General features: G+C 34.4%; 2 protein-coding genes across 2 annotated transcripts in view; one reads left to right on the top strand and one right to left on the bottom strand.

Moving 5' to 3' along the window:
• Nucleotides 1–192: 192 nt before the first annotated feature.
• LOC106100297 (dimethyladenosine transferase 1, mitochondrial) lies at nt 193–1,368 on the top strand. Its single transcript, XM_013279121.1, has one exon. It carries the CDS (start codon nt 291–293, stop codon nt 1,314–1,316), a length of 1,026 nt encoding a protein of 341 aa, XP_013134575.1. The 5' UTR covers nt 193–290; the 3' UTR covers nt 1,317–1,368.
• A 34-nt stretch (nt 1,369–1,402) lies between these two features.
• The window catches only part of LOC106100296 (tRNA dimethylallyltransferase, mitochondrial), a 139,898-nt gene continuing 117,338 nt past the window's right edge, over nt 1,403–23,962 (bottom strand). The window contains exons 4-7 of the mRNA XM_013279120.1: nt 23,249–23,372; nt 5,722–5,837; nt 2,216–2,426; nt 1,403–1,738 (exon numbers count right to left, since the gene is read on the bottom strand). Coding sequence (XP_013134574.1) covers nt 1,418–1,738; nt 2,216–2,426; nt 5,722–5,837; nt 23,249–23,372 — 772 coding nt within the window. The 3' untranslated portion in view covers nt 1,403–1,417. The remainder of the gene's footprint in view (nt 1,739–2,215; nt 2,427–5,721; nt 5,838–23,248; nt 23,373–23,962) is intronic.

Consider the following 23,962-nt stretch of genomic DNA (forward strand, 5'->3'; position numbering starts at 1 on the left):
TTATAAAAGTATTTTGATATCGTAATGGGCGATTCTAGCATAAAATCCAAAATTAACAGTACTGATGGTAAAACACCAGTATTAAAACAAGCAGAACTAGATTATATGAAAATTATTGAGCAGAAAAACCTTGAACGCGTTCAAAAATTACAACAAATAAACAAAAGGAATCGCATAACTGGTTGCTTGATCGGTGCTGGAGTATTGGGTATTTATTTATATTCTATTAACGCTGTTAAACAAGAGACATTCTTGGACGATTTCGAAGAACCAGTTAAGGTACAGCAATAATGTCTGCAGCACAGAGAGCCTCCCGCATTCGACTTCCTCCTTTGCCTAGTATCAAAGATGTCATTAGATTGTACAAATTGCGCGCACTTAGAGAACTGTCACAGAACTTTCTTATGGAGCCAAGATTAATTGATAAAATAGTACGAGCTGCGGGAAATATACAGAATAATGTAGTGTGTGAGGTGGGACCCGGGCCGGGCGGTATTACTCGTTCTATCATACAACAGGCGCCTAGAAAAGTCATTTTAGTCGAGAAAGATCCGCGGTTCTTACCAACACTAGAGCTTTTAGCTGATGCTTGTAAAGACAAAGTCGATGTTGATATTATAACTGGTGATATTTTACGCACTGATATTGCACATTTTATTCCACAAGATGTTAAGGTAGGTTGGAACGACCCTCCGCCTCCTGTTAATCTGATCGGCAATTTACCATTTAGTGTATCAACAATATTAATAATACGCTGGTTAGAGGCAATTTCTAGACAAGAAGGTCCTTGGACATTTGGTAGGGTGCGGATGACATTAACATTTCAAAAGGAAGTGGCTGAAAGAATGTCCGCACCCATCCTGGATAAACAAAGATGTAGGTTGTCTGTTATGTGCCAGAATTGGTGCAATGTGAAATATAAATTTGATATACCCGGTGCAGCTTTTTTACCTAAGCCGGAAGTTGATGTGGGAGTGGTAACACTGACACCTTTAAAACAACCAATTATAAAGTTGCCATTTAAACTTGTAGAAAAAGTTGTTAGGCAGATATTTTCGATGCGGCAAAAATATTCAATAAGGGGTGCACAAACACTGTTTCCTGAAGAGATTCGTGAAGAAATGGCTTTAAAAATGTATAACATAGCTGATTTAGATCCAGTGACAAGACCTTTTCAAATAACTAATTATGAGTTTCGTAGATTATGTGAGGCTTACAAAACAATTGTAACGGAGAATCCAGATTTGGAAAAATATGATTATAGAGCTCCAAAGAAAAAACTTGTTACTGAAAATATCGATGACGAAATAATGTAACATTGTTATGTAAAAATTTAGTTAAATTAGTTAATAAAAAGCATTGTGTTAACATAATTTATTTATTTAAACACTTATAACATGAGAAATGTATTCATAAATTAAGAATTATTTAAATTATTTTGTTCTTCCTTTGTCTTTTGGTCTAGTAGCCTCTTTTTCTTTTTTATAACCCTTTGATGTTTAATTGAATTTAAATGTATGGCATATTCCTTGTCGCCTATAATTAGCCTTTCACAAATATCGCAGTAATTTGATGATTGAGAGTTAATTTTCCTATTCTCATCTATATTTTTCTTCAAAGGCTCGTAAGGGCAAGGAATTTTATTAATATAACTTTCTATTATTTCTATAGACTTGTTTTTGACTAGTTTGTCCCACTGCGATAAATCTGTAGTGTCAAGTTCATAAATAGGCGGTACCTGTAACAATATTTATTGAGTTATTTATTTTATAATATTGCATTTTCAGAATTCATGATATAGTTAAAAAAAAAATAAAGTATAAAGAATTACAGCGACGAATACGCTGCCTATAAATATTAAATATCTTAATCAATAGATTATCATAGATGTTTCCAGTAGAGTTCCATATCTCTTTTTTATTTTTTTAATAACATCTTGCTGTGATTTTTTTTTTGATTGCGTTTCTACACATTAACGCCATCTGTTATTAAATTTATACTTGTATTCTTTAGACTTCTCAATACTAGATGGCGTTGTACGTTTTCAAATAGTTCCGCTTTTCAACGAGAGATGGCACTAAATATCATTTGTTTTTTTACATATCCAAAGATGGCGCTATACCAAATGCAATGCTTAAACTAAACCCTACTATAGGGGTGGACTGAGATTACGAGACCCTACTTTTTTTTTTAATGAATGAAATGAGCATTGTACCTCTCGCGTAGGAATCTCTAAAAAGCGTCCTTTAACCATTTTGTTTTGTCTTCTTGCATATCGTCTTGTTGCTATTTTCATGTTGTCTATGCTTTGTTGCATCAATTTTTTGCCGCCTTCACTGTTCCTGTCGCCTTCTGTCATCATCAGGTATTCATGGAACTCCTTCAGTCCGAGCGTTTGGAATACTCCTTTGGTATAATCTGGCGGCCTGAAAGTTTTTATTTTGTGATAAGAAAATTCTTTTTATTAATTAGGTAAGAAGAAAGTATATTTAAATATATGACAATATTAACATATAAGAGAGTATTATAAAACAGTTAAATTAGTACTACTTCTACCAGTACGTACTGCTTTCATTTTAGTTTGGACTTGGATATTATTCTTTGCGCCGTAATAAAACGGAAAGCAAATTGTCGCCAGCCAATTGTTTTACTCCTTTACTGGCTTAGGGAAACGAAATTAAGTTACCACTAGGGTTTCAAGACTTTACTTGGGGGGGGGGGCTATTATTATTTACAACACCTCTTAGAAACCGGATTAAGAAGTTAATAAAAAGTAAACAAAATGTTTGTATTATGTTATGATGAGCCACTTCCCACGATGTAACAAAATCACACAATCAGTCAGTGCGGTGGTCTCGTAGGGGGCTCGCGGGGGGTGCAGGGGATGTGGGAGGCGCGGGGGGAGCAGGGGCCTGCGGTAAGCGCCGCCGAGCGCGACGACCGAGGAGTCGACGGCGACGCCTCACACAAATTCAATTATTACACCTTTATTATATAAAATCTCACGCCTTCAAAGCAATCACTGATAGATACGTTTTCGATATCCTGTTACTGTAATAAATCAAATTACTAGATTAGTGCGAAAGGCATTCAATCATAAGTAGGTAGGCAGCGTGGTGCAGCGGTCGCTTTCCATTTCGGTGGATTTAGGTGGCCGCTTGCTCGTTTGCCACCTTATATTATATAAAAAAAAGTAAACCTAATTTCACTCGAGTGTTAAAGTGTTAAACTTTTTCAGTAGTTATTTGAATAAACAATAATCTACGTTTCAGGAATAAACTAGAAATCTTGGTGTTTGCTTGTAAAAATCATTTTTCACAAGTATAATACGGAAATTCAAAAATAACATTCAGCCGCGTATAAAAGCTTTAAAATATTTGTGAATGGATATTTGAGGAGGTAAAAAAAGGCGCGCCGATGTCGACAACCTGGTTATTTTTTGCGGGCTTTTATCTTGGAACTAGACGATGACTTTGTAAATACAATTCCCCTCTATTTAGTCTATTTTGTATGTATACAGGCGAAAAAAACATCAGGGTTATTTCACGAGTTTAAATATAACACTAGAGTAAACAATATTAATATTTAATGATTTACGACGGTTTAAATTATTTACCTATTAATAATTGAATTAAAACAATCGAATTTTCATATGTACATAATTTACCTGACGTTCTTAAGGTGAAGGAAAACATCGTGATGCAACCTGCACATATCGGCGAAGAAATTCAAAGATATGTGTGAAGTCAACCAACCCGTACTTCGCCAGCGTGGTTGACTATGGTCTAGTCACCCTTACTTTAGGCTAGGCTCCGAGCCCCTCGGTGGGGACGTATAGTGAGCTGGTTATGATGATGATTTGTCAAAAAAGTTCAACAATATTACGTTGCCAAATTTAACCATAAGCAGGATCACAGGCCAAAACACAAGAAGGCAAAAAATCTTAAAAAAAGGTACGAAAATAAACCTATTGCATTACACGAAGGGTTAAAAGCAAAACATTGACACCTAAAAAAATAGCAACACTGAACCACAACGGGTATTAACCTCAGTGGTTTACGCAAAATTACGCAAAACAAGTCGTTTTTTAATACGTGTAGAAAGTGACATAAAAAGTCGTGTAAACAAACTCGCAGGCAACTTTAGTAAAGTGGCTTACGCGGGAGCGCGGGAAGACTTACTATTGCTTATATGAATAATGGAAGTGGCTTTCATTGACTTTTTAATAAGCAGACAATAAACTAAAAAACAAGTGAACTTTGTGATGTATTTTTACCAAAAAATGCGCGCTATTCCAAATTCATTTAGAATCCATGGGGTTTAAGTTTAGGTTCCAAGTGTTTGTGTAGTCTTTTTCATTTTTTAGTTGGGTTATCTTATTAAGTCGCAAACTTTAATTTAAAATTTAAAAAGTATTTTTTTCAGGAATATACATAATATACAGAATTATTAAAACATATACTAAATCATTAATTAATTATGTTTTCACGAATCACTTCCAGATAGTGTACATCATTGTAGGCTAGCTTTGCGTCTGCGGTCGCCGTACGCGCGGTGCGTGCTGACTTATAACACGACTAAACACTCTTGATACTTAAATATTGTGCATAGCAAAATTATATAACGCTTAATAACACACAAATCGAAAGGTTTTAAAACCTAGTGGCTGGAATAAGCGGGTCCTACTAAAACAAAATGAGAGTTAAACTTTTGTCAAAATGAAAACATCGTTCCCATTGTCTTGATGTCTTTAGGACGGAATAAAAGATTTTAAAGTTGATTTTTATATTATTTACAGATACTTTTATCATATACTGCAAATATTTGATAAGCTTGTTACTGCAAGGTTACATTATTTTAATAATAAATTAATGTATTGCCAAAAAGCCCTTACACAAATAGCCTGACCATAGAGTAAGTTAAATTAATTAATAGATTATTAGTACCAAAAACGATTAACGCTACCATAAAGACTAGAGGCGGCGCATGTAACCTGACACTATAGGGAACCGCAGCGGCAGATGCACCGCGCAGACGTCCCCCCGCACGCCGCGCGCCGTGCAACTGACGCCATCTTGCTTTTGACAAGCTATTGTTTTTTTAATAGTTGCTTATAAAACAAAGGAATAATGGATATAAAGCCTATAATTTAAAAATACTAATTGACTTCAATAATTTTAAGCTATACGCGTGTATAATATTGGTAGATTTTATATATATTTAGTCGGAAAAGCACAGAGTATATATATTTTTTTATTAGGAGTTGGTTCGCTTATAAAGTGGTTATTGCAAATTGGTTGGTTTAAAACGTGAACATTACTTAATTGAAGGAAACAAAGGGCACTCAATTGGGCGACGTCAATTGTCCGTGAAATTAAACTGAGTTATTGTTACAATTCAATAAATTTACAGCGAAAAATTCCATTTCTCATTCTTTGAGATTTCAAAATAGTATATCTATAATCTACAGTAATATAAAAAAAAACCCTTTGGTGGAAAAATACGAAACTAATATCTAAGTATATTGAAGAAATAATTAAGAAGAAAATAAATAAAAAAAAGACGATTGGAGTGCTCTTAAGCTAGGATGTTTTATACTTGATTAGGCTATAATACATCAGATTAGGTACCTGCTTTTATAATACAAAGCCCGTGTTGATAATCTGCCGTCATCTTACTCAATAAACTCAAAAACTCAATAAACGTAAACTTTCTACTCACTTTCCGTCTTCAATTCTCTGCTTATTGTGCCTATCGTGGAAGTTGAGTAGCTCTTGTATCAAACCATCCTTCAGCATTGAATCCACACGCGCGTTAAGCCGCTCATCATGAATTGCCTAAAAAAAAAAATTAGATTTTAATTGCATTTACTTATAGTTTTTTTTTGCTTGCGCTCAAATTTATCAATGTATTAGATTATAGTATGTATAGGCGTTTAAAAATACCTAAATCTAGTATTTTTTATAAGAAAAGGGGGCAAACGAGTGGCGGGAACAGAGGTGGTCAGCGGCGCCCATAGACATCCGCAACACCAAAGGAACTGCAGATGCGTTGCCGGCCTTTGAGGAAATGGTAGGCTCGCTTCAAGGACCATAAGTCGTACTGTTATACGGCGAAAAACCTGTCATTATGTAAGTACATATGTAATGATCGATAGAGTGTTAAAAGTCACTTCAACTCCACAGACGTCAGGAAGTTCGGAAGTTTCAATTAAAACAAAACCACTTAAGTAAGTCTCCCCTTTACTTGAATGTTGAGTGTGACTCAAGTTGACTCAACTTGAATCAACTTAGAGCCGCTTTCGCTGCTCATTAAGCCGTCGCTAAGTTGTGTTGCGAACTTTAGTTTTACATATGACGTTCAAGAAAGCCGCTTACAATTACAAACTACCTGTTTACTTTTCTTTTAGAGTAATGATAAAGTAATGAATAATATATAATATATAAGAGCGTCGGTGGCTCAGTGGTTTGAACACTTGACTTGTAATCTACGGGTCTTGGGTTCGAATCCCGCCATGTACCAATGTGATATTCGATTTTTCGAATTTTCATATGTACATAATTTACCCGAAGTTCTTACGGCGAAGGAAAACATCGTGATGCAACCTGCACATATCGGCGAAGAAATTCAAAGATATGTGTGAAGTCAACCAACCCAGTCTACAGTTTCTACAGTGGTAGTGCCCGCTTTAACATCTTAGCACGAATAGGCCGGCACGCCCGGTGTAATACCACGACCACACAGAAGACAGGCGTGAAATGGAACCAATTCGTGTGTTTCGTCAGTATTTCGTCTGATGAGTGTGGTGCCGGAGGCCTAAGTTAAGTCCCTTTCTCTTTACCACCCTTTTCTTATAAGAAGAGGATGGGAAGGGGAAGTGGATTTGACGGTGGAGGAGATGCATAGGAAGGAGCAATATCCTCTTTATGTGCGTCTCCTCCTCCGTCGGATAAGGGTATGCAACGCATCTGCGATCGCGGATGTCTATGGGCAGCGGTCGCTTCGCCATTTTGGCGGATTTAGGTGGCCGCTTGCTCGTTTGCCACCTTATATTATAAAAAAAAAACCCGCACTTGGCCAGCGAGGTTGACTATGGCCTAGTCACCCCATATTAGGGTAGGCTCCGAGCCCCTCGGTGGGGACGTATAGTGTGCTGGTGATGATGATGATAATGAATGAATAATATATTACAAAATTAAGTCGCTTCCCTACGTCTATCTTTATGTAAGCTTATATCTTTCAAACTAGGCAAAGGAGTTTGATGTAGATTTTTTTCAGATAGAGTGATTCAAGAGAAAGGTTTACATGTAAAATTCACGTATTGCATAGTAGAGAAATACTCAAAATTACTTTCTACCCTGATAAGACACATTATATTGATTAGTTTAATTTCCAATTTGCTGTCAGTTTATAATATGACTAGGGAGATTATAAACTAAGTTCACAGACTATAATACAGGTTTTAATAATTATGTTTGTAATATTGTATGTCTATAAATAAAGAATTTTCTGTAATTGTAATAACTCAATACAATTGCTATTATTGTTAGAGGAAAACCGCAATACCTATGATTAAACTCTAAGTAATGCTAGATTCGAATCAGGTCCACGACAGCACCTAGGCGATAATGGCGCCTAGACGGTCTGAGTCGTGACTAAATTGCAGTCTATGATTCTCAATAATGTAACGTTAAATAATATAAAAGAACTTGATTTTATTATTTACGAGCTGTTGCCCGCGACTTCGTATGCGTGGTATTAGAAAACATGCAAACTATGTAAATTACAAAAAGCTACGTATCCCTCGGGAACCGGACATTTCTCGGGGATGAAGCTCATCCCATGTGTACTCCAGACTTTGGTTTATATCTGTGCCAAATTTCAATAAGATATGTTGAACCGTTGCAGAATGATCGAGTAAACATTAAAAAACTAAATTAATGAATCCCACGGGAACCGTAACTATTCCCGGGATAAAAAGTAGCCTATGTGTTCTTCCCGACTATGCTCTAAACCTGTGCCAAATTTCATGGAGATCCGTTCAGCCGTTTAGGCTACAAACGCTAACAAACATCCATCCATCCATCCATCTATCCATCCATCCATCTAAACTTTCGCATTTATAATATTAGTAAGTAGTAAGATGGTTTGAATTATTTTTTTGACAATTGAATTATTAAAGTTTAGTAATTCAATTGTCAATAAGTTAGAAAAGTTTGGCTTTAGATATCGACGAGCTGTCGTCCGCAAAATTCGTTAGCGAAAAAAAAAACAAAATCGTCTATTTCATTCCCGCGGGCATCTACATTCTACCGACTTCCTTCCGGTCAAATTCTCGTCAAAATCGATTTACCCGTTCTAGAGATACCGGTCCCATCGTTATTTTAAACGCGCAGAATTTAAAAAGTAGTCTGAAATAACCGATTTAAAAAGTCCTTCAGTATTAGAAAACTACATTCTCAGTGATAGGATATATTTTACATCAACGGGAAGGGTGTGGACAGGACAGAAAAGATATGACGTATATTCCTTGCCAGTAAATTAAAACTAAATAGTTGTGAATCAGACTCTATGTTAAGAGATTTGAAAATTCGTGTATTAAAAAAAATTATACGATTCATGGTTTGTGTGAGTCATTTACCAAGGTGTAGGCTTCCAGGAATAATGTTGCGACATGCAAAGTTTTATTTCACAATTTTAAAGCTCTATAAGGCTCAAAGTTTACCTGTTACCAAAAAAATATAGTTAACTAGCTTTCGCGCGCGACTCCGTCCGCGTGAAAGTAAAAAAACAAAAGTGAGTAGCCTATGTGTTCTTCTAGAGTATCCTCTACGTCTATGCCAAATTTCACCGAGATTCGTCTATCTAAACTTTCGCATTTGTAATATTAGTTAGAAGTAAGATTAAATAGCAGATAGGAAAACGATAAGTTTTGTAAAAAAAAAACCAAAGATACAAAAGTATTGCTCTTAATTATGTATATAAGAGGATTTTTTAGATTGTTATATACTAAATTATTGCAAATACAATCTTTTAATTTATTTCATTTGAAAGTTGTCTATGAATAAAGCTATTTATGGACGTTTGCAAAATTGACGATTAGATGCATTCTATTCTTATCTGAGATAATTTAATTTACATATTATAAAGTCGTTTAAAGGATTATCTTAAAATGGACGGCAAAAAACGTTGACAGTCGCGTATAGCATACTGATATATTAAAAAAAAAACAATTATATGTACATTGAACCCTGTCAATGCATTCCACTGACACTATTAATGAAATGCTAACAGAATTTTTGAGGTTATACTTTTGTTAGTAAATTCCTTTGTCTAGATTTTGGTGAGAATTTTGTTTATGAAAAACTCTTTTAAGGATATTAGTATGTTTTTTTTTAATTAATATGTGTGTAAATGTATTAAATCATTAAATAAGTCATGCTAAGATGACTAAGTCATCCTAAAAATCCTTAAAAGCCTGATTTTCTAAATCGAATTACAAAATGTATAAGTGTACCCATTACTGTGTTTTTATAAAGGGTAAGAATATAAAAAAAAAACGAAACGTCGTTTTTACATATTTTCGTGATATGCTCCTTTTTGTTTTCTAACTTGATGATTATCTGACAAAGGTAACATGTAAACTGCATATTATTAAAATAAAATCGATTATAGGCGCCCAATGCGATTTATAACCCCGATATCAAATTTGAAACTAGGTATTAAGGGATAAGTCAGGAAATTATGCTACAAAAAGATTATAAGATCAAACAATAGCAAGGGAAGAAATAATGTGTATTCAGGTATCATAAATATAAATAAATGAAATACACTAAATTGATTTAAACAAAAATAGCATGAAATGATTTCTACAATAAATGTTGCTAAACACAACATTACAAAGCGCGCATTAACACGATTGTTTTATTTTGTTAATCAGAAACCAAATTTCCCGTGTCACGGTTTATAAATTACAATAAACGTAATAAATTCGCATAACGACCGTCTTCAAAGTTCAAACAACGTCTGGCCTTGAGAGCTTGTGTGGAATTTTTTGCCAATAACTTTAATTCAATCAAACGCCGTGTACATTATCGTCGAAATGTTAATAAAGGTGTGTTCACAGTTGAACTGTCAATAGAATTAACTATTTAAGGGCAGTAGGGACTCAAGAAGGTCGGTCATCGTAAAGGATACGGCCGGGAAATCTTCTACAATACGAACGATCGCCAAACATCTATTTCAAACAGAATCTTTAACTCGATTTGTATAAGTTCACTGAACATATTGGGAATGGTTATGAACAGCATTCTTGGTCATAAAAAAATATAACAGAAAATTCTTTAAAATTTAATATCAAAAATATGTGATTTATTTATTTCTTAAACATTTAAACTTAAAACGTTTCATCGGTTAGTGTAAAGTTGCCTTAACATTGCTACAGACATAGAATTTTTATTCAAAATGTTAATTACAAGCGACTATCGTGTATTTTATTATTCTTATGAATGAAAAGTCAATTAATTGTTTTATTCACGGCCACTGAATGGGTGTGCCGGCAACAATCGAGTTTAGCCAGTTCTCATGTTGTCCTAGGCGGTTTATGTTATATTATTTTGACATATAAAATTATCCACTAATTAAAATTATTAATACTAGTCTAGGTTTTACTATACTATAATTTATTATGCGTTGTGTATTCTATGACAGCGTTCTAATATGTGCTGTACAATCTGTGGTCAAAAGTTACTCTTTGAACAAACGTTACTCTTTGAACCTTTTTACCTACGAAGACGATTGACACTGCCATAATTTTTTATTATTATTGAAATATTATAGATTCGTATTTAAATACACAATTAGATATCAAATCACGTATGTTACTCGAATTTATATCTAAAAGTAAGCATATTTTTAATTTTAAATTACTGAAAGATATTACCAATTTTAAAGTATAAATTGATTCTTTCAAACTTAAAGGCATTAATATTCTGTCGCCATGATCGCAGGGCGATTTAAAAAAAGACGAAATTTAAATTCGATAAGGAGCTGATAGTGACAGGTCTATTTGGAATCTGATTTTTGTTTTTTTGAACACAGAGCTAAGACGCTACGAGAATAGACGCTTGACTAAATATAAAGGGGGATCGATTGACAAAAGCAAATTAGACAGACGTTCAATTTATTTTAAATACTCGTAAATTCTGCTAAATAATATCAGGGCTCGAAGTATTTGTGTTATAAGACATTTCTTTTCATTCAGTAAAAATTATGTATTACTTTTATTTCTGTTTTATAGTTTTGACATTTTTTTTTTATAACATAAGGTGGCAAACGAGCAAGCGGCCACCTGAAGCCGCCAAAATGGTGAAGCGACCGCTGCCCATAGACATCCGCGATCGCAGATGCGTTGCCTACCCTTATCTGACGGAGGAGGAGACGCACATAAAGAGGATATTGCCCCTTCCTATGCATCACCTCCACCGTCAATTCCACTTCCCCTTCCCAACCTTTCCTTATAAGAAAAGGGAGGTAAAGAGAAAGGCACTTAAATTAGGCCTCCGCCACCACATTCATCAGACGAAACACGGAATTGCTTCCATTTCACGCCTGTCTTCTGTGTGGTCGTGGTGTTACACCGGGCGTGTCGGCCCTGCAGTGCTAAGATGTTAAAGCGGGCACTACCACATTTGCTGGGATGATGTTTTTATATTGTAAAATAGCCTTTTTTCGGTTAGATGGTAACAATAATTGTACACGGTCAATTTCTACCTTCAGAATCTTAATTAAGTTAATAATTCCGATTAGTTTTCAAGCTGCGATGATAATATCAAAAGCTTAGATGACCCGTCTTGCGATTTTCAGTTTTTGAATTTAAAGACACCAATAAATTATTTGGCTTCGAAAAGTCAACGTTCGTGATAATATTTTTATTTTTCTTTCTTTTTCGAGTTTTTCTTGTTTTTAGCATAATTAAAAAGTTCGCTTTTGAATTAATTCTGAATTTTGTTTCTCGTGTTTCGAATCCAAAAAATGTACTAAATTATGCTATTGATATTTGAATAATACATAAAAATCAAATTTATACCTATTGCCTATCATCTATTTAAATAAAGATAACGGTTAACTACATACATTTCGAGAAATCAAGAAATTGCTACATATTATGGCGGGAGAAGTTGATAATAAACAGACCTTTTCATCGCCACCATTATAAAGTTATTTTACATAATATTGCATTAAAATATAATCTGTGGTAAACACAATCAACCATAAAGAAAAACTTGCTAGAACATTCCGCATCCATGGGCGGCGCTAGCCTATCTAGGTTTTTGGTGGGAGAGGGGGGTAAGCTATCGTTTATTTGGTCTTGTTCGATTCAGTTTTCATACCTTTTTAATATTTTCAAATTCCAACATACCACATAAAACCACCAGCTTGTTTCTATTGTAAAATGTTGTCACAAGTAGGTCCTGTCACGTAACTGGTTAGCAACGCCTCTTCCGCCTTTTAATTTTTTTTATTATCTTTTTTTTAAAGACGTAGCGTAGCTGTGTGTTCGAGTGACCTCGGGCAGTGTAAACTAGGTTTGAATAAAGGCGCTTACATACTGTACGGCGTAATGAAAAATTGAAAGTGTTGAAAAATTGTTTTTGTACTATCGAAAAAGTATAAAAATAAGTAGTTTTCAAGTATTATTTTGAAGAAACTTGTATCACTTTGACGCGGAAGTCTCTGTTTTTCATAGTCAATAATAAGTCAATAAAAGCTTCAGAACAAATGACGATTTTGTTTTAATTTTTAGCAGAAATCTTGTACAAACAATTCAAAGACTTTTACCGTATGATGTATATTGCCTTTAACATTTTTTTCTATTTTATTATATTGTATAGTGTAAAGGTACCTTAACAGTCGTATCGAATCAGCAAAGTATTAAAATTGAGTAGGAACCAGCTGTGCTGTGACCGCCCTTGACTCGTACCCGCCACCAAATCCGCTAATTGTCGACCTAGACGCGCCTCCCGCTCACTAAGGCAAGTTTTACCGTAGAACTGACATCTTACATATTGCTGTCCCTTTTCATTCTCTTAGAGAAAACAGAGATCTCAATATAAGCGAGTTCTGCTACGCAATATGCCAAACAAAAGAAGTAAAAGTGAACACAGCGACAAATCTGTTGGTAACATGAATTCGGGAATGTTCCAAGTAAAAGTTAACAAGAAAATATTGCGAAAGTGACAGTGTTAGTCGCCATAGAGCGGGCGCTCGCCTTTGACTAAACTATCGCACATCTGTTGTGCGATTGTCGATTGTTTTGCAGCCAATTCAACTGTTTTGTTTAACAACTAAAAATTGAGTAGTGTGCGCACCATATAAACTCATATGAATCAAAGCGAAACTAAATGTTTGTGCGATATGTCAGTCAAAGGTGTGGGCGCACTCTTACATTTAGATAAAATTGATTGTTAATCGGGCTCTAACATTTTTGCGTATTTCAAAGAAAGGCTGCCTCTGTAACTTTTGGAATCTTGAAAATTATGATCGATTTCTCTTGGTTCTTTTGCACTTATGTTGGCTAACTTGAAAGATAGCTTTTTTCCTAAAAAATAAAGACAATGTTAACTAATGAAACACTAGATTAATTAGTATTGTAATTATAGTATGTGGTTACAATTATCTAAATTATCGTAAGAGGCCTCTTGTAATATCCACCATATGTTGGTAAAAAAGATTACCGCGACTGATTTTATTGTATTGTGTACTGTATTATGGTATTTGATTGGAACATTATCACGACTTTACGAAACCACTTTTTTATGACATATCAATGTTATTGATTAGGTTTTTTCAAATGTAAGCTTTTGTTAAACTCTAGATTGAGATTAAAGTGATGATTGTTTTATATGAATTGTTCTTCTTCTTCTGAGGCACTACAGCCACGGGTGGGCCTGGGCCTGGTCCAGTAAACCTCTCCACTTCTGTCTATTTTGGGCCTTTTGCTTCCAGCCCTTGACGCCGATGTTCTTAAGATCGCGTTCGACTTCGTCTAGCCATCTAAGTTTCGGCCTACCACGCGCTCTACGTCCATCCGGCTTATATAAATTGTTACTTTTAGTAAAAGACGGCTGCGGTCCTTAGCATTTTCAATGATCAGTTAATTTGTATTTGTTGGCTTTAGGGCGGGAATACACAAGACACTGGCACGTGCCCGCTATAAACATCGCAGTAGTAGACATGTTAGTAGCTAGCACGATATTTGTTTTTGCTACGGAAATGTGATTTGAAGGAGGGGACGAGAGGTATGAGTTTTGACAACGGCTCGTCTTGTATGATTAAAATTTTTCTGGTACGTGTATCCCCGCCATTATGGTAATGACAAATTTTAAAGTTATTATAATGTGTTTCTGTGCGATTTAAAGTTAGTTGAACATCGTGGTGTGTGTTGTCACAATAAAATAAATTTTAACTACGAATTATAAAAAATTAAATAACTATAAAACAAAATCCCTTAATGTGTCAATTTACTTAATTCCTACAAAAAAATAAACCACCAAACAAACCTTACAAAGACCGACACAATGACAAAATAAAACAATTCTCACGTACACTCATTTTGGTTCGATCTACATTGTAGTTTTTACTGTAGGTTTTTTATTATGTCGCGATGCCATTAATGGCTATCATTGATGGGTAGATTTGGGTGTTCATCATCTAGTGTCAAATAAAAAAAACGTGATGTCCAACTTGAGGCGTTCTAATCAAAGAGTAAGCAACGGAATCGGTATAATAAGGGTGTAAAACCGATTAGTGTTTTAAGATGAAAATCTTTTTTGTAAACGGAACAGATGTTAAAAGTGACATTAAGGGTTACACTACACTTTGGTAAATTAGTGTTGTTGGAATTTGTAACAATTAAAAGTCTAAAAGGTCAAAGTTTAAAAATACGAGAAGACCTCTAGTTACACATTTACTTATTTCTATATTAATTTTTAAATGCCGGTTATGTCTGGCATTCAATAGCCACGTTACTTATGTAGTTATTTGTACAGTCGTGGCATAGACAAATCAAGGAGGTGTTGAGCTATCATTAATACAAACTCTTGTTAGATTAATCGTTCTCTTCTGACGTACGAAGAAAAAAAGTTTAAAATAAATCACATAGATTAAAATTGTTTGAACTTTGACTTAGTATCAAAAATAGAACTGGCAGAGTAATAATTGATTTATTCACAATCTCTATATTTAATTAAACATAATTAGTATGTCCGATTTTATTATCGTACTTTGGTTATTTCTTTCAACGATTCAGTATTAAGTTCCTTAAGCTATTTATCCATTTAAGCTATTTGACAAATCATATTCAAAGAATATCTTTCAAATAAAATCCGTAAAGGTGTTGAGAGATTTGTCCGTGTCAGGTAAACTTGTGTTTTCTTTAGCGCAGGCGGTTCGCAGTCAGTAAATAAATGAAGACACCTTAATGGTTGTGTAAATGGGGCGCAATTCAATTTCGGGCGGTGTGAAACAAGGTGGCCGCTTACAACATCCCGCCGACGATTCCAAAGGCGATTACGCATCGTATGATACAAGTGATAAAAGATGGGCGTTTATAAAATATTGTAGTTTATAACATAGTAGCGATTTCATTACACTTCATTGAATCATCGTTCCTTGTGCGTACTGCTTGGGTTTAGACCAAGTTGCCGGCGTCAGTTTTTCCGTCCAAATATGACGAGAAAACAGCTGTGTATTAATTTAGCGTGTTTTGTCTTTCGACTGCATCACAATTTCTATCAGGTGGTGGAGCGTTAGCTTAACGAACATAAAAAAACATTAGTTTGGATAACAATCTACATATGCTTGATGGCATCTCGCAAATTCATAGGAGAGAGGAGGGGAACACCATTTCGCAAATGACCGATGTTAATTTGTGATGATTCAATTCGTAGTGGTCAATGTCGGCCACGGCATACAATTGTAAAACTTTGACAGGGTCTGGTCTATTAAACTAATATAGTGTCTTTATTTCAGTATTTGCAGAATTGGTTCCGTTATAATCTTCCTCGCTTAATCCTATACCTTGAGCAACAGAGCGGCCAAAGAACTTCGTGATATTTATACTCGTGGTAAAAAAATGATGTTTGACAATAGTTGTTGCTATGCGGGATCGCTGCGGTGTCTAGCTGCGAGGTATTCGATGCCCTAGCGCTACGGAGGCAGGTTAAAAAAAGAAAGCGCCCAGTGACCCGCGGGTCCGCGCTACGCAGAGCTTTCGTTAGAAAGCTCAATTGTTTGGAGTATTCCAAGCGTTTCTATTCGTTATTGACGTTTGAACGTTGTTTGGACGGCTTGTTTTATTTTAAAGAAGTCTAATTGAGTGAAGACAAATTAAACTTAAAAGATTATGTAGCTCTTAATGATGACATAATTGTTAAAAGTCATAGACATAGGTTAGAGTTGATTTGTTACCAACCAACGTTGTTGTTAAACCAACAATACGGAGATAGTAAGGTAAAGTCTGATCGGTTCCCTACAACAAAAACCGTTCGATGTTTCGACTCGATGTCATCGATTTTTTTTCTAATTATATATTGATTTATTTTATTTTATAGTTATCATTATTTGCTTGATGAAAGTTATAAAAGATAAACAAGTGTTTTACTGGATCAATTAGAAAGATAATATCGTAATTTAAATCTTTGCGTTGTTAAAGGCGTTTAAAAGCCATGGGTTTGTTGCAAAACAAATATTTGCTTCCAACCCCCGATGAAAACGAAGGGTTGCTCCGTGAAACCACCCTTGCTATTGACCCAGCTTTAGACAGTTTTTACTTTAGATATGCAAAGGTAATTAGATACAGTTTATATAAAAGAATTTCGAACTTTTATTTAAAAATTTAATTTATTTCCTTATACTAATATTGATTGATCATCTTGGACCAGAAACAGATTAAGAGACCTCAGGGCAAGGATATAATTTTTTTTTACTTTACCTATACTCTTTTATTCCAAATTTAAAATTATAAGTCTAAATTTTAACTGTTTGTTAAATCTTTTCACAGTTTTGCACATACGGCAGTTTTAACTGTTTAGTTACTACTAGCTGTTGCTCGAGTCGTTCGCGTGAAATTGAAAAATAATAAAAACACTCACTGATAACGTAACTTTTTAATGGCATAAGAATGTTGGAACTCAACCCAGTAGTTTTTTAATTGTTTCAATACATACAAAAATACATCTTTCCTCTTTATAATATCTCTATAGATTAGAAGTATTGGGGAAGGAATTGGCTCCTGTGACACGGGGCCACCTACTACAGGAGCCAAGACTTCCATGAAATGTATATAAAAAAGACAATAAATAAATTATTATTATTATAGATAGGAGTAAGTAGCCGTCTATAATAGGCATAATCACAGCCATTATTTCGATTAACTATCAATATACTGTAGTAATAGGTAAAACTGTGTAACATTTGTTAGGGAAAACCGTAGTTCAATGCTTAAACACATTCCTGAGGCCATGTGGAGTGAGGGGTCGCGTCGTGTGGCGTCCGCAAGGAGTTAAAGACCTACCATAATACGTATTGTATTATTACTGTTGCCGTGTTGGGTCAAATGTAGGGAAATAAGGAAAAAACATAACGGCAGGTGCAAAGGAAGCGTCGTGTAAAGGGTGTTACAAAAATGAGAAATTGTTTTATCAATGTCATTGTACTCTTTGGTAAGGGTTTATGGTATTGTTATATAAACTTAAAATCTTCACAACTAATAAAAATTTGCTTAATTTAGATGGCTTTATCTAGACTAATATTATAAAGAGGAAAGATTTTCACTTTTGTATGTAAATAATTCAAAAACTACTGTGCCGATTTCAAAAATATTTCACCATTTAAAAAGCTACGTTATGAGTGAGTAACTATTCAATTTCAGGCGGACGAAGTCGCGAGCAACAGCTAGTCTTCCATATTCATAGACAAAGGTGGCACAGTAACTATCATATAATATTCGTTTTTCCAATAAAATGATTAATAAACTTGTAAAAGGCATCCGTTTTAAAAAATCTATTAGTTCATTTTTATTTAAATTTGCAATTGCAGCCCCCTGTATAAGTAAAGGGTGGTTATAAGGCAACAGGTGAGCGTTGAGTGAGGACGTTCGCGTGCCCCGGCCAACCTGCTGCGGCGATTTGATGAAATGCCCTAACGACCACTCACACAATTATATTGCAACTTAATAAACAAGAACACACATTCTAATGTGTTTTACACCTTTACCTTGTCACTCTTGTGTTTAGGGAGCATTTTGTGTTCAATTTAGGTAGCAATTCGTATAACTAGGTAGGGGGGACATTTCAAGGACGCGTCACCATACGCGCGTCGCGTTACATGACAAAGAAGTAAGATTGTGGAGTAAAAGAGAGAGATGTATGCATGGATTTAACGGCAAATCCTAGTAAAAAACTTATACAATTTGGAGATTTGTTGTTCAAGAGGTCATACCTTCATTCACAATCATACATTTCATACAAAAAATGGCGGGAAATATCAATTCTGTTATGTCACTTATTTTTTGTTTACATTTTAACTAAACGATTTTAGTAACAACGCAAGCAAAAAATATAACAGCAGTAAAAACTAAATTAGGGACAAAATTGCCTTAGTATGGATGCTTGTAAAAACGAGATAGGGCAACATAAATAAATCTGTACATTTTATAGTCAAGCCGTACAATTGATTTGAATACCCGCGAAATTACTCCATTATGAATTCCCAGTAGAGTGACAGGCGTTTAACAAATGAAACGCGTATATTAACTTTTTTCGCAAACATTTCTGATAAACATTGCAGAGATGAATATTGGTAAAAGGCGTTATGTTTATTTTTGCATTTATTTTGTTATATTGTTGTATACAACTTTAAATTTCCGATTATTTACGGAGTATATTTTTTATGTACATGGATATTCATACATTATGTATAACAGAAGGTCCATAGCAGGTGCATGGCGCGTGCCCTTCCTTGAAGATAGGGTTCTTAGGGTTGGCAATTTTTTTCAAATTCCACTTAAAAAAATTAACACGTCTGATTTATCTGGGCCCAATGGACCTTTTTGATTACTTAATCTTATAATTAATATCGGTAAAGTAATTTTCTTCTGTACTCAGAGTTGATATTCCTTTCGATTATTTATTATCTACTGGTTTTAGAACTTGACTTTCAGGCAGATTAAAAAAAAATCTTGTAATATAATCTATGTTATCCAGTGATACTGTAGCTTTCTAATAACAAAAGAGTTTTTGATCTTTTTCCCCCTTTATTGTTTTAGTATAGATTGATTTGTTAACCCTGATGCATTCAAAAATAATTATACATTTTCCAACTCGTTGTATTCGAAACTTTCGTGTTTGTGCGAAAATAGTCCCCTTGAGTTTAATGTTACATTAATTTCAATTTAATTATATCAACAATACGACATGTGGCCTCGTGCAAAAATATCTAATACTTAAAAATCGCACGAACCATTTGACATTGTTTTAATTTCTTGTGTAGGAAGACTGACTACATTGATTTTCAAACATATCTTAAATAATGGCATACAAACATTTTCCACGGCTTTTCGTTAAAAATATCACCCACATTTAATTTGCATAATATAATCTTTTGAATTAACAATTTGTAAAATGATATTTGGTTTCAAACATTCCTATCTCTACATTATCTATATCCAATAATATTATGACATTTTTGTACAATTTCTATTATGTAGTTAACTTGTAATTTCGAGTATTTTGGCCCCTGTCTAATTCCCAGCACTAATATTTAGATGTTATTGTGAGTTTTTATATTTTATTTATAACCTCCAAAGACTAAATTTATCAGCCGATAGTTTGATCTGGTCGGATTATCAAGTCAAAAAATTTAGAACAAAATGTATGTATTGTGCTGTACATACTCATACTGATTAAGCACCCGACAAAATTATCTGCCGATAAGTCTGTAGTCTGCGGCGACTGTTAATATACACATACCTTTGACATTTGCATGAATATAAAATAAATGCAACGGATAAGGTATGGAATTTCCCCAGTTCGCTGACCTGTAACATAGCAGCTGTTCTTATAATCTCTGAACCATGCCTTACGTTACGTTGTAGAAATAATTGCAAATAAAACGTACAGCATACCAATTGTACAATCGTGGAAATTCGCGGTGTTCCAAATTTAAAACTGTCTTGTTCATTCGCCGCCAATTCCTACAATAACTAATTAGATACCTAGAAAGAGATGGATGGATTGCGTGAAAAGTGTCATGATCAAAAAGGGAGTGATGACAGAGATGACGGATGATAGAGTTATGTGGAGGACAAAGACTTGTTGCACCAACCCTATGGGAGTAGGATAAGGAGTATGATGGTGATAGCAGTGAGTGCAAACAAAGGGATAATAATAAAAATAAACTATCCTTGTTTCACTAACCTTTTTTGTACAGACACATTTACAATCTGTATTGATTTTTCTTTTACGACTCATTTCAAAATGTTTAAACGATTGTAGCTTTTAAAGTGGGCGACCGCCAGTTTTGCCGACTGTACCGCGCCCTATACAAGCACCTTGCGTCCAAACAGATGCTAGTGCGAAATTCTTACAACTGGCGTTATTAGTGTCACACTTGATGTATTATTTATATACTTGCATTTTATTTTATAAACAAACTTCTCTGTTACGGTAATGATCCTAGGTAGAATATAATGAGATTACCTTTTTTGGTATATAAGTTGAAATCTTTGTTTTTGCAGTTCGATTTGATAAAGCCCTAATTGTTATGGTTGCTTTTGTACAAAGATGCACTTAGTCACATTTAGTGTAGATTTAGTAAATTAAATTACAAGGCTTTTTAATAACCATTAATGACAATGACTGAGAAAATAGACCAGTGGCAATTGGTAAAAACAGTTTTTATATTATGTTTAACAATAATTCAGTGGAATCTAGACTTTATACACAAATGTAAACTTAACTCACTTCACTATTTACAATAAAAAAAAAACTTTCCAGACTTGCAGCAAAAGAAATACAATTAAAAAAGGCAATGAATAGAATTCGTTTATACGTTCGCTTTAGAGTTGCCGCCATTATCTATGAAACATTATCCATATTAAAAAAGTTACAGACAAAAGCTCGAATGCCATCGACCCTGTCGGAGCAGTATGCCTAGTTTGAACGTGGAGTTTTTTCGCTTACCGTTTCTGCACGGTTGCACCTGTTCTAATAAATACGTATAAAATTACTCGTAACCGTATGATTATCAAATAGTTAATACTGTACAAATTAGTTACCAAGGGTTGGTACAAATTATTTTTAACGTTGCAAATAATAGTTTTTTTCAATTGCTTACAACTGTTTATAGAAAAGTTGTCAACCTTTCTAGTAAAATGGGACTTATTGTAGAAAAGAAGAAGAAAGTAAAACTTGAGCAATTTGCGAAATTCATTAAGATGACATATTAATGGTAATTAAGTAATTTACAATGTGGATGGTCACAAAGGTGAAGGAAGTAGGAAGAAAGTATGGATGGATTGTGTGAAAGAAGGGAGTGAATTCAGATATGACGGCTGATAGAGATAACGTAGGGACAAGGTTGATGTTCCTTGAACAGGCTAAGTAAATAGACTTCACCAGACCTGTCTATAGCAAACATCGTGTAACCCTACTGTTAAATTTGTACAGTACGTGTGAAGCATCCTTATTTAACTTGTCTCAATTAAAAAAAGAGTCTCGGCAGTAGAATGCATAAAAAATTAGCGGCCGTCGTGTCACAATATTTGGCGAGCGTTCGCATTAAAAAAATACAACGCGTCGCAAATTCCTTTGTAGCCGAACAAAAAACAGACGATGAATGAAAAACAGACAAATTTCTGCGTACGTCCACACGGGACGACGGACTCAATTTTTTTTTGATAAAACAAAAATCAGCAATAAACAAACTGCACAATTACTTACCACCTTGGAAACACATGTATGATTTGTAAGGAATTATAGTTATATTAACTGAATCGAAATTCCAAAACAATATATTAAAAGTGAAAAGAAAAGAATTAGGATAAGAGAAATATGCATTTAATCGTATTAAAGTTACTTTAAACTGTAATTAATAGCTTACGGTAGGCGACAGAAACAATTCCTGGGATGGTTATAAAATTTTAACTACAGGAACATAAAGATATAGTAAATGGTGAGTTTCATTAAAATCACATTATCAAACACATAAAAACCACGAATTCTATTATAGATATACAATCTTATCTATTGACAAAAATTCTCATTAATGATTGTCTACGCGTCTGTACCTTCCAATTATTTAAAGGTAAAGGGACTTATGGGAAAAGGGCACAATTAATTGAGAACTGATAACATAATAAATGAGGCACAGTAATAATGAAGCGGCATTAATGTGGATAAAAAACGTAAACAAGAGTCACCTGCGGACAGAGATTGGCAGGTGGCGCTCGCTGCATCTGCTGCACTATATACGGTTAAGGATTTTGTACCTGTCTTTTTGAGCAGAAAAAATGAAGCGCATAGCATTAGATGTTACCATGCGACGGTTTCCTACTACGGTGTTATGCAGGTGCGGTTTCCACGATAATAGTTTATCATAAATTTTTACGACATTACGATGTTCTCGTTTGTTTATTGGAGTGTGTGGTGTTTAAATTAAAATTTTGTTTTTGATGAGAATATGGGTAGAGTAATGAGTCTTTCAAGTCTACAGATAGACTGTAACCTATAGGGTAAGAGAAATCTATACTAATATAATAAAGCGTAAACACACACTACTTTGTGGCGTCAGATGTCAACAATCACAGCATATTTTTCAATAATCCTTTCTTTAATAAAAAACCCTACATTTACGATACGCTTTAGGCTATACGTTTTCACGTTATTAAACTTGGGGGATAAATAAATTCGAAAAAACCATGTGGGAAAGGGACCATAAACTACAAGCTGCCAACATCATGTCATGTCATTTTGACATTTGCAAATGATAATTTGACAATTGTAAACAATAAAATGAAAATTTAAAATTTTATGCGGATGAAGTCGTACGGGAACAGCTAGTTAAGAAATAAAACAAAATAGCTTCAACTTCAGTCCACTCGCAACAAAGAAACAATGTTCCTTGCTACTAAAGACTGGAGTTATGCTTTACTATAAATAAATGTATCGTAATATAAAAGAAGAATAACCTGTTCACATTTTAGCCATAGTACGATGGTAGCGTCGGGGCGTCGCAGCTGGCCCTCGCTCAACTTCTGCTCGTCCAGCACCTCGCTGTGACGACGACCTGTCTTTAACCACAGCTCTATAGACCTGCAAATGAAACCGAGACTATAACAGCTGGCATATTTAAAAAATACGGAGACGTAATGCAGCATTCTAGGTAGCGAGAGTTTAAAAAAAGTCTAGGTATCATCACAAAGATGAACAGTTTTTGAGAGTTATGGACAGCTGTTCCCGTGCGGCTACATTCGCATGAAATTATGAAAATTTTATTTTATCGTTTACATTTGTCAAATTATCAATAGCAAATGTCAAACTAACATGACATGACAAACCTTGGCAATCTTGTTTCCTTGATGTTGGCAGCAACTTATGGTCTTTTCCCCACATTGAGGATTTTATCCAAAATATTTACTCCCTAAGTTTAATGGCGTGAAAATATATAGCCTAAAGCGTGACGTAAGTGTAGGGCTATTTATTAAAAAACAGAATTATTCAAAAATATGCTGTAAGTTCTGACATCTTAGGCAACAAAGAAGTGTATGTTTACGCTTTATTATAATAGTATAGATATAGATGTTCCGTTCTCAGTGTTTGGGATTATCCCACGTAACACTTTAATGTCAACTTTCTTCAAAATTGACCACGACAAGAATTGTATTTTCATAATCTCAGTTTAA

The sequence above is a fragment of the Papilio polytes genome, unplaced genomic scaffold, assembly GCF_000836215.1.
Source record: "Papilio polytes unplaced genomic scaffold, Ppol_1.0 DF824058.1, whole genome shotgun sequence".
In the NCBI taxonomy this organism is placed as follows: Eukaryota; Metazoa; Arthropoda; class Insecta; order Lepidoptera; family Papilionidae; genus Papilio; species Papilio polytes.